The following is a 10,996-nucleotide window of genomic DNA, read 5'->3' on the forward strand; positions in this document are numbered from 1 at the left end:
CCATCCATCCATCCATCCATCCATCCATCCATCCATCCATCCATCCATCCATCCATCCATCCATCCATCCATCCCATTTTGTTCTTGCTATTAAAACCATTTTATCTTGTTTTTCCAGGAATGGAGAACAATAACTCGGCCAAGATGATGAACAACACTGACTCTGAAAGCTTCTTCATCGCGCAGGTCCTTCCTCCTCTCTACATCATCATCTTCATTGTGGGAATATGTCTGAATGCGGTGGCTGCCTGGATCTTCTTCAGAGTCCCGGCCGACTCGGGACTGGTTGTCTACTTGAAGAATATGGTGGTGGCTGACCTCCTCATGCTGTTCTCCATCCCCTTCAGAGTGGCCAATTACTTTGGTTTTAATAGTTGGTATCTAGAGATGATCAAGTGTCGCTACACTGCTGTGCTGTTCTACTTTTCCATGTATGTGGGAATCTTCTTCATTGGCCTCATTAGCCTTGAGCGCTACGTCAAGGTTGTTTACCTTGCTCCTTCTTCCTCCACCATCACCTCCTCCTGGTCCAGATGTAATCCAGTGTCTATACTACACCTTATACAGAGTGCCACCTTTGCCCGGGTTCTGGCAGTCCTCACATGGAGTCTCTTCTTCATTTGTTGTTCCCCCAATTGCATACTGACAAGCAATCTGTCCAGAAACATCACGAAATGCATGGACATGAAAACACCTCTGGGGAAGCAGTGGCACAATGCGTCTAGCATAGCCAGCGTGTCTGTGTTCTGGGTGACACTCATTATAGTGACCTTTTCATACATGTCTATCGCTCACCAGGTGTGTAAGACGTACCGCCGAATGCGACGCGACACAAGTGACATTTGCCGCAAGTCCAACCGCAGCATCTTTAGCATCCTGGCGGTGTTTTTCATCTGCTTTGTGCCGTACCACATCTGCCGGGTGCCGTTCACTCTGAGCCAGGATTCCGATAACAACTTCTCTGACAACACCAAGTTTTGGCTTCTGCAGATAAAGGAGGGAACGCTGTTCTTGTCCGCAATGAATGTCTGCCTCGACCCTGTGATCTACTTCCTGATGTGTGGAACGTTCAGAGACTCCCTTATAAGGAAACTGTCAGGGAGACAGAGGAGTAGGTCACTGACCACCGCTCAGAGCCTTAGCAACATCTAGGAGACGAGGACAAGGAGTAAGGAGACAGGAGGAGACTAAGGACAAAGAAATGTGAAGCCAGGAGAAAATGGGCAAAAGAGAGGCTGAGGTAATTAGAGGAAATCCATAAAAAACCAACAATGCTGGAATTCATGGTGAACAAAGTCATTCAACGAGGGCTGGTATCTTACATGTTTTAGCTCAATCACTGCCTATCTACAGATGGCCCATTACCAGACTCCTTGTTGTCATTGCGGCTTCAATCGTGTTGGAGCAAGAAGACATCTAAAACATGCATAACACCAGCACTTGGCAATCGAAGTTTCCAAACCCTTATAGAGGATGTGAGGAAACAGGAGACGCGAAGTGATGAAAGAGGACAGACAAGACATCATGGTAAACATAAACTATAAGGCCATCAACAAGAACCCAAACACATCAACAACAACCTTGACTCCTTGAATTCCTGCCTCTGGATCATGAGATGACTGTTATTGTGAGCCGTTGCCATGGATACACATAATCATCACCCTAATCAGTGTTGTTCAAGTTGAGATAAACAGACTTTTTGTTTACTTCACTGCTCCACTGAAAACCTGTGTGCAAATATAGTTCACTTTTTCTCTGTTTGTGAGTAAGTAAAGCTGAGTTGTTGTCCGCTCATCGTGCTGTTTCCAGGTTGGACCCCATGGTGCCTTAGTAATTGCCCTAATTCTTCATGTTGTGGTTTTAAACAAAGTGTCAGAAGAGTTGTTGTTTCTTATCAGCATAAAGATCTACAGATCCTGCTCTACCACATTCAACAGTCGACCTGCTTAACTGAGATCTGGTGACCGTGAACCTGTTGAGTTGCTTCAGAAAACCATTAAAGTTTGTCTGAACCTTTGGACATCTACTGGAATTAGCCTTAAGATAACTTGTCCTCTGTGGTCTCTGTCAAGAAAAAAAGAAAGAGGAAATGTTGGACAGTGAAGTAAAACTGGATTATGATGACTGAGCAGAAACGCTGCGATAGCTGCAAAGTCATAATGGTTCATCTTAGTCAGTGTAAGGCAGAATAGAAACTGAAGCTTCTCCTACAAAGAACAGCAAATATGCCTTTAAATGCACCCTGTGACTTAGTTTCAATAAAGCATTTAGTCTTTGTAATCTGGTGCCGCACTAGTTGGCACTCAAAATGACAACATAGGAGGTCCAATCTTTCACAGGAGCTGCAGGACAGTTTCTACACATCCACCATTCAGTCTGTTTTGTGCACATCTTTCTCTGTGTGGTTTGGCTCTATAACTCAGGGCAGACCTCCCCTCCATCAGAGACCACTCATCTCTGCAGACCCCTTGCATCCTGATCAGAGGCAGCTACAGACTGCTTCTTATAAAACCAGCCAAACCGAGACCGTCTCTTTTCTCCAGGATAACTCTCCGTTAAACAAAATGAACACCTGAAAGCCTGAGTATTCCTCTACTCTGCTAGAACAATGAAGGCTTTTTGCACTATTACAATCTGCCTGTCCTTTACTATTTATATACAAAAAGCACACTTGTAAATACATACTTTTGTTGTTTTTTATCTTGTCTTATTACATTTCTTTCTGCAAACTCAGGTTGTAGTTTGTATTGATAATTGTGATGTAAGTGATGGAAAATGAAGGTCATATTCCTGATTTGCACACCAACTTGCCATTAAAGCTGATTTTATTCTATGGAGTGACCCTGACTTTATTTCATACTGTGACGCTTTGCTATCATCTGGTGTTAAAGCTATAACACAGATTTCTATCTTCACTCATTATAAAGCTATTAGCCTACTTTCCACTGAAAGCCTGGGCTTCGTTTTTCACTGACTGTCAGAAACACCTGGGATTTTGTCAGCCTTTTGTTCCCAATGTTTGTGAAAATCAACAGGACGTTGGTTTGAATCAGGGGAGGAAAAAAACAAGGGGGCGCCTGATTAGCTGAGCAAGACTAGCAGCCAGACCAGCCTGTCAATTGAACAGGGGGTCCACGACCCCTAGGGGGTCAACAGAGGTACTACACGGGGGGTCGAAAGTTTTGGTTGATTAGACTATTTTAATATTCCGCCCTGCAATTTTTCCATTAATTGAAATGTCTTTAAATCCACATTGACATGAATTCAACACGCTGTAGTAAACAGATAAATGGAGGCAGAAGATGTCTTTCAGTCATTAATGCACACATTCAGCGACACACAGGAGCTCTTTCAAGCTGGGCACCGTTTCATTCACAACACCTGTCCCATCAACCAGCAATCAGAATCAGAAGTACTTTAATAATCCCATAAGGGATTACATTACTCCATCTGTAATAGAGTGACTATAGGACCAGTTGGATATAACACAATTTCATACAGTATATATAATTAGAGGGTCCCTGCTCCATCTCGCCATCAGTTTGGGGTCCTTGGCCTGGAAAATGTCGAAGATCCCTGATTTAAAGCATCTTAAAAATACTTTTTGTGACAAATAAATTGATGGAAAATGTGATAAAGCCGGCTGTGACACCCGGATCAGGAAGGTTAAACTAAACACTTTTATCTTTACAAACCTGACTACCATTGACTAATAAAGAGTAATAAAATCTTTATAGTACAATGTACTCTTTAAGTACAACAAACGTCGACACTGAGGAAAATGAACAAAAGATCTTTGAGAAACTTAAAGAACTAATTCTATTACTAAATAAATTATAATAACTTTCAAAGTAGTAAAGTCTTCATATACCCTACGGCAGAGGTCATGGATGGATCCGGACCTACATGCTGGCTAATCCGGACCCAACCTGATTTAAAACATTAATAGATTACTGCATGTTGTCAGACGCCAGTGTCTAATTTCACTTGCGCTGCCTCTCCTGTTAATACAGTAAAGCCCTCAGGAGCATCCAGGGACAGGCTGCATGTGATACAAATTAGCCAATGAGCTGCTGCCACTGCGAACATTAAGACATAAGAAAGAAAGAAAAAAATAAACGGTCAGTTCAGGAGTTTTATGAAATATGTGAATCAGGAAATTGTTTATATACCAAACTGAACGATTGTTGTTCTCTACTTAAAAACACACTTTAGATTTTAAAATGAAAAAAAAAAAATGTTTATTTCAGTGTTAAAAGTTTAAAGTAACAGATTATAATTAAAAATGTCTTCAGACCTTTACTGGTTGTTGATTTTCTTTATTTGGATCCTGATGTTTACCTAATGTTACCTCTGCCCTACAGTGTACAGGTGTTCAAATTTCTAAGCACCTTCAAAATGAAAGCTAAAGCACTAAATATAACACCTTTATGTTTTCCCAATGTAATAAATGGCATAAACTATTCAATATTCAGTGTAATCTTTCAGCTATACAGTATCAAATAGAAGAGATATAAATTATTTCAGGAGAGCACTTTTATGTCCAGCAGAGAAAAGGCAGGTGCTCTATAGTACCACCTAGTGTCTGTCTGTGCACATCCCCACTCAGAAATGCTTAAACGCATTTTGTGTATTAAATAAGCAACTGAGAAACAGTTATGAGACACTTTATGTAATTCAAACCACCTCACAATCAGTATTTGATATTGTTAGATAATTAAGAGGCATTATGTTATGATGAGGGGAATAAGTTTGTCTTTGTCCAGGAATATTACAAAACTTTGGTAATAAAATATTAAACACAATTCTAAGACAGATAAACACATTTTTAACTGAACTTTTTCTTCTTTTTATATTTTATTAAAAAACCTCACTAAGGGAAAAGTTAGATTATGTAGATATCAAGTATTATTCTGGTGAAGATTCTCAGTCATCCAGGTCATAGTCATTCCAAAAAAGTAAAAAAAAAAAAACAATCCACTGGACTTTGTTTTCTAAGTTTGAAAATGTTTCACTTCTCCACCAGGAAGCTTTTTTCAATTCCAAATGTCTGAAATAGTGTTGAGTTCCAAGCTTTATAGAGTAGCCCAACAAAGCATTGTTTTGGCTTAGAAAACATGCAAAAAGCTTTGGAAACAAATATTCTAATTTAGTTTTTTTTGTATTTTTGGTGTATTTTCAGTTTTTGGTTTTCAGACACTATTATACAATATTTAGAAACAAAAACTGGACTGAAACCAAGTGGAAAAACTTCAGAATGAAATTTTAAAGCATCGTTGTATCATTTTCTGGGACAACATGAAGAGCTCCTCCCACGGCTTCTCCCCCCCAACAATACGGAGGCCGTCATCATACAAAATGGCTTCCCCAACAATCCAGTCACCTAGTAATGACGAGGTTTGTTTATATAGATCATTTTATAAACAGCTTTTAATTAGTCTGTGTACGATTTAGATTTTATATAACTAACTCACCACTGTCACATTCAAGCATATTGGTGATCTCTACAGTCACTAGTTTGTCACCTCTGTGCTGCAATAGCACAAATATTTTTGCTTCCATCAATGCGAAAGCTGCTCCTATATAAATGATAATAGCAGTTTCTAAGGCAATGCAAACAAACAGAATGTGAGACTTTCAGTCGTTATAGGGTAATAAATAGCATGCTTATATATAATATATTACTTCAATGTCATTAAATTCCTGTCATGATTACACACTGTCGCTTTAAGACATACAGAAACAGACAAAAATAGTATTTTAACTGCAGAGGGTGGCAGAGAGACATAGAAAGTTCAGAAAGGGACACTTAAGGCCAACATGATTCACTACAGACTTAAGTTTTATACTACTAGTCCAATTTTAACAATGTGTTAACTTTGAAATAAGTACAAAATAACATTTCAGACGGACCCAGTCAGAACCCTGTATTTTTTCTCATGGAGAGCATGTGGAGGTGCCCATCTCCAGCTGTCTACAGGCGAGAGGCGGGCTCCAACCTGGACAGGTCGCCAGTCCATTGCAGGGCAACACAGAACAAACAACCATTCACACACACACTCACACCTAAAGAGAATTTAGAGAAGCCAATTAACCTAAGAGTCATGTTTCTGGACTGTGGGAGGAAGCCGGAGTACCCGGAGAGAACCCACGCATGCTCAGGGAGAACATGCAAACTCAACTGCAGAAAGAATCGTACTCAGACCCTTCTGACTTATTTCTGACTTTGAAAATGGAGGAGGCTCATTATAGAAAAAGTGTGAAGAGTATGAGAAGAAAATAAAGGCCTCAGAAGAGAGAAACAAGACCAGAGTGTTTTGGGGAGATTCTTTCACGGAAGGGTGTACACTATAAGCACAGGTGGGGCTTCCCACTGATGCCTCAGTTGCAGTTTCTACTCGACAGGTAAAGTCTGGCATGCTATTTGGAGAAATCCATTTCACATCACTGCTACCTCTATTTTGTAACTTTCCAGGGAAGATAAGTTTATTTATTTTGTAATTTCCTTAGCAGTTATACGGCGGCCACAGATTCTTATTTAACTCAAATTTCGGCTGCAGTTCACAGACATATACAAGCAGGTCATGATTTTTTTAATGTACCAGTAGTCTAAACTGCAGTGAACATTTTTATATATAAGTATGGGTGAGATGGGATCCGCCCGAGCGACGGTCTCATCATTGCATCCCCGCACCTCTTTGAGGAGGTGGCTCATGCACGCTCTCACGTTTAATCGGTGCTCCCTCTTGGAAGCAGGTACAGGGTTGTGCATGTGCATTTTTCTTTTTTAAGTGGAGAGGATGGGTCTTTTTCAAAAATGTTTGAAAATCTTCCACTACACCTTTAAGGAGAATTGTTTCGTCTTCTTTCCACAAATATACAGAAATTATTCTCAGCTCAGCATTTTTAGGAGGTGTGCTTGATGATGCTGTGCTATTCAGGACCATATTTAATCAGGTCAGGGGGTCACTAACATAGATTTAAGAGCCTTGAAGCAGAAACACTGCAGAGTTTAACCAGTAGAATCCAACTGCAGGCATAACAGCAGATGAATCAGCCTGACCACAGAAAACAGTTTCAACATAAACAGTTCACACAAACAGCCTCAAACTTCCTGAAATGTTGTGAGACCTTTAAATCTTTGCTCAAGACTCATTTCTATTTGTGGGCATCTGATTCAGCTGCAGAGTTTGATGTTCTCTTATAACAAAGTATTTTCTTTACATTTGGACTATATTTTCTTTTTCTTGTTTTTATTTTGTTATCTTTAATTCAATTGTGCAGCGTGTTGGTTAATATATGATGTCTGACCGTATATGACCTTAAAATATAAAACGGGAGGAGACTGAGGAAGATCATCCTGAGGAAGATGATTCTCAAAAGTGAAGCTAGTTTAGATGAAACCAGATATTTACTTGTATGAGTTTTTCAGTTCTATCATCAAATTAGATCAGCAAATATATTTGCTAAATTCCAAAATAATGATCATTATGATCTTGGTCTCCGATGTCCAAAGGACATAAGTCTGACCTAAGTCCTACTGCCATCTTGCTTTTAGAGAAACAACTGAGGCCCAGTGGTTTGTTCGCTTTCATACCAAGTCATACCAAGAAATATATATTTTATACATCACATGTTAAAACACCAAGAGGTGTGCATTGTCTAAAACAGGGGTAACCGATTAAAAGTCAGCAGAGTTCGAATAAAGACAATCAACAACCAGTAAATGTCCGATTACTTTAAACAGAATTTAACACCAAAATAAAATAATTTTTTTATGCATCCATGTTATATAATGACTTTTTAAATAAAAAAAGAAATAAAAAAAAAATAAACATTTCCATTTCAAAGTATTTTTTTTATGTAGAGAACAACAATCGTTCAGTTTGGTAAATAGACAATTTCCTGATTCACATATTTTATAAAACACCTGAACTGACCGTTTGTTTTTGTTTATTTTTTTCTGTCCTAATGTTGGCAGTGGGCTTTATGCTGCCCTGCAAGGCTTTAAACCTGGTTTGAATGGAGACAAAGTCATTCTAAGGCACAGATCAAGGAGCTCATTTTGAGCCTGGATCCATATTTATTTTTGATTCTGTTCATGGTGGAGAATCCTGCTTCACAGCAGCAGGTTGTGCCAAACATCCTCTAAATGTGCAGGGTCATCTTTGAGCAGACCGTTTCACTTTTCTTTCACCAGTTCACCGCAGTTCCTCCAGCAGTCCACACTTTCTTTCACTTTTCTCATCTTCTTCTCCTTCTTCCCCATCGCCCGGCTTGCCACAGGTTTGCCTGCTGTGTCTAAAAGTAGCAGCAGCAGCAACCCAGACTGACAGCAGCTCATTGGCTAATTTCTATCACGTGCAGCCTGGTGCCAGACACTCGGAAAGACTTTACCATACAAACACGAGAAGTGGCGAAAGTGAAGTTAGACACTGTCGTCAGACAACCTGCGGTAATTTATAAGTTTTTCAATCAGGTTGGGTCCAGATTAGCCAGCAGGTGGGTCCGGATCCGGACTGCGGTCTGCTAATCCGTGACCTCTGCTCTAAAATGTGTAGGGCTTCCAACTCTCCCTTGAAAAAAAAAGGAAGGGTTCTATGGCGTCATATTTATTTCAAAATGCCAGCGAGCAAAATAAACATACAAACTACTTCTGCCAATGGTTTATCTACAAAACACAAAGAAATCACATAAGCTTGAGAAATTGTCACTTTGAATGGAGAAAAATCGCTCTCCGCACACACGGCTTTTCTATCCAGAGACAGAGGAGGAAGAAGACAAGCCCCTAAAATTGTTCATCATTGTTCTAGATTTTTCATCACTGGACTGTTCTGAACTGGACTCCCCTTTAATTGACCTCTGCTTTTTCCGCCTTTTCTCATTTTTTGACGCTACTCTCTTCCAGTCTTCTTCATTTTCACTGTTTCCTTCTTCCATCCCACAAGAATCGCTTCCTGTTTCCTCGCTACTCACGGCCCAGGACATTTCTCCACAAGCGACTGAAACACACGCCATCTGAACCACTTTCTGTCACTCCTTCTCACCTGTCTAACTGGTACATCTGCTGATTAGAACTTATTGTTTCCACCTGGTTCCCTCTGCTATTTATGCTGGCTGTTTGCCTACCATGAGCGCCAGATTATTCGTGGTGACAGTGAGAGTAACTCTAGCCATTCAAGTGAGTTTTTCTAGTGATTCTGACCTGTTTTTCTGTATTTAGTCTAGCCCTTGTCTGTTCAGTCAGTTTTGTGATTTAACTGACTTCCTGGATTCTACCTGTGTACCAAAGCTGGACTGTGTCACTCACCTTGGCTTGGTTTCTCCTTCTTGGACATTGTTGCCTTCTTGGCGTTGGCGGGCACCAGCTCATCCGTTCGCCTGGAGCATTGGAAGCGGCTACTGCCGCAAGCGTTGGACATTCCTCCACTCCGGATTCCCTCCTACCTCTGGGATGTTTAACCAGGTTAGTGACTCTACTCCTAGACATCATCAGCCCGATATTCTTGTCACTGACCTTTGTTCTCCCATCTCTGCAGAGGATCCGATTAACCGCTCCGCTCGCCACGCTCATATAAATAAAGCTTGTTACCAACTTCCCAGATCTGTCTGAATACCGGGTCCAAAGTTCTGAGGTCCTGACAACAGGATGTAAGAGTTTTATTACCCAAATCTCTAAAAGTTTTACATCTCCAAAATGATTTGTTTATTGTTTCCTGATAAAGTGGACTCTTCCATTGGGTTATTGGGCACCCTTGTTTCACACACATCCTCACCCTGTTCTAATGTAAGGCTTATAAAGGTCTGTCGAGCTTCACCTCTGTGCTCACATTTTTCACTGATCCACTAAACTTGTGCCCAAATGCTACTTTGCCTTCCAATAAACTTATAAAGACAAGACTGACCTTTTCTTTTTATTGAAACAGCATTTTACTCTTTGCTAATTAAAAATTTCCTCAACAAGTTACAAACAGAAAAGATTTCCACATGGTTTTATGCCGGATTTTTTTCTGCTGTTTATCAACCCTTCTACACACAAACACTCTGCTTATATGATCAATTGTGAAAGTACATCTTGTAAGCAAGTCTGTGGCTTGTCTGTTAGTGTTTATTGATGCTTAGAACAACCTGTTTTAGTCCTTGTTGTAGGAAATGTGTTAATATGAACTTGCATTTTTGATGCAAAGCAGGGAAAGAAGCTAATAAGATACACCTTTAGGTTCATATTTACTGTGACCTGATTGTCATTATCTTTTATCTGCAAAGGTCTTGCAGAAACTGGTTAACCAGAGTTTATTTTAGGGAGGTGGGGCTTGTGGTCACTCTGACGATGAGAACCACGGAGGCGGACAGGAAAATACCCGTCTGCAGCAACATAGTAAATAAATTACATCCACTGAGGTAGAGGAGAACTTGGACACCAGGTCTCAAACGCAGAAAGGAGCACGGCAAGGCAGGCAAAAAAGGTCAGTTTTTAGCCTTTATCTACAGCAGCAAAGAGAGATTTTGTTTCATGCACATCAGGAAGATGGATCAAAGCATGAACATAAATAAAATGCAGGATGTGTGATTTTTATGGTTCTAAAACATGTTATGAAGTCAAATTAATACGGTTCGAGAGCTAATGAGTTGATGATAGAATGCAAAAATGTAAAAATATTTGTTATTGTCGCACTATTGAGGAAATTCAGCAACCAAATCAGGCAAAATGATATGGCACAAAGAATCACAGAGTAGAAATATAAAACAGAAAGAAAAGGAGACCGTACAGTAACTATTATGAGGTCTTTGGTCTAATATTTAGTTTTTTCTTTAAAGTAGTAGTCTCATGTAATTTTAACAATGTGTCCATCCAAATTTGGGTTAGTGTGTTCAATTAGTTCTTGTTCTGCAATCTATCCATCTGTTTGCTCATCCATCCATCCATCCATCCATCCATCCATCCATCCATCCATCCATCCATCCATCCATCCATCCATCCATCCATCCATCCATC

At 40.0% G+C, this 10,996-nt stretch overlaps 2 protein-coding genes across 2 annotated transcripts in view; both read left to right on the plus strand.

The window, feature by feature from the left end:
• LOC107099531 (P2Y purinoceptor 14-like) overlaps positions 1 to 2,818 on the plus strand; it is an 11,528-nt gene extending 8,710 nt beyond the window's left edge. Inside the window, exon 2 of the mRNA XM_015397692.1 lies at positions 119 to 2,818. Coding sequence (XP_015253178.1) covers positions 121 to 1,152 — 1,032 coding nt within the window. The 5' untranslated portion in view covers positions 119 to 120 and the 3' untranslated portion in view covers positions 1,153 to 2,818. The remainder of the gene's footprint in view (positions 1 to 118) is intronic.
• A 7,519-nt stretch (positions 2,819 to 10,337) lies between these two features.
• LOC107099533 (P2Y purinoceptor 14-like) overlaps positions 10,338 to 10,996 on the plus strand; it is a 6,325-nt gene continuing 5,666 nt past the window's right edge. The window contains exon 1 of the mRNA XM_015397694.1: positions 10,338 to 10,466. The gene's annotated coding sequence lies outside the window, so the exon portion shown is untranslated. The remainder of the gene's footprint in view (positions 10,467 to 10,996) is intronic.

This window comes from Cyprinodon variegatus, unplaced genomic scaffold (assembly GCF_000732505.1).
Source record: "Cyprinodon variegatus isolate N-32 unplaced genomic scaffold, C_variegatus-1.0 Scaffold881, whole genome shotgun sequence".
Classification (NCBI taxonomy): Eukaryota; Metazoa; Chordata; class Actinopteri; order Cyprinodontiformes; family Cyprinodontidae; genus Cyprinodon; species Cyprinodon variegatus.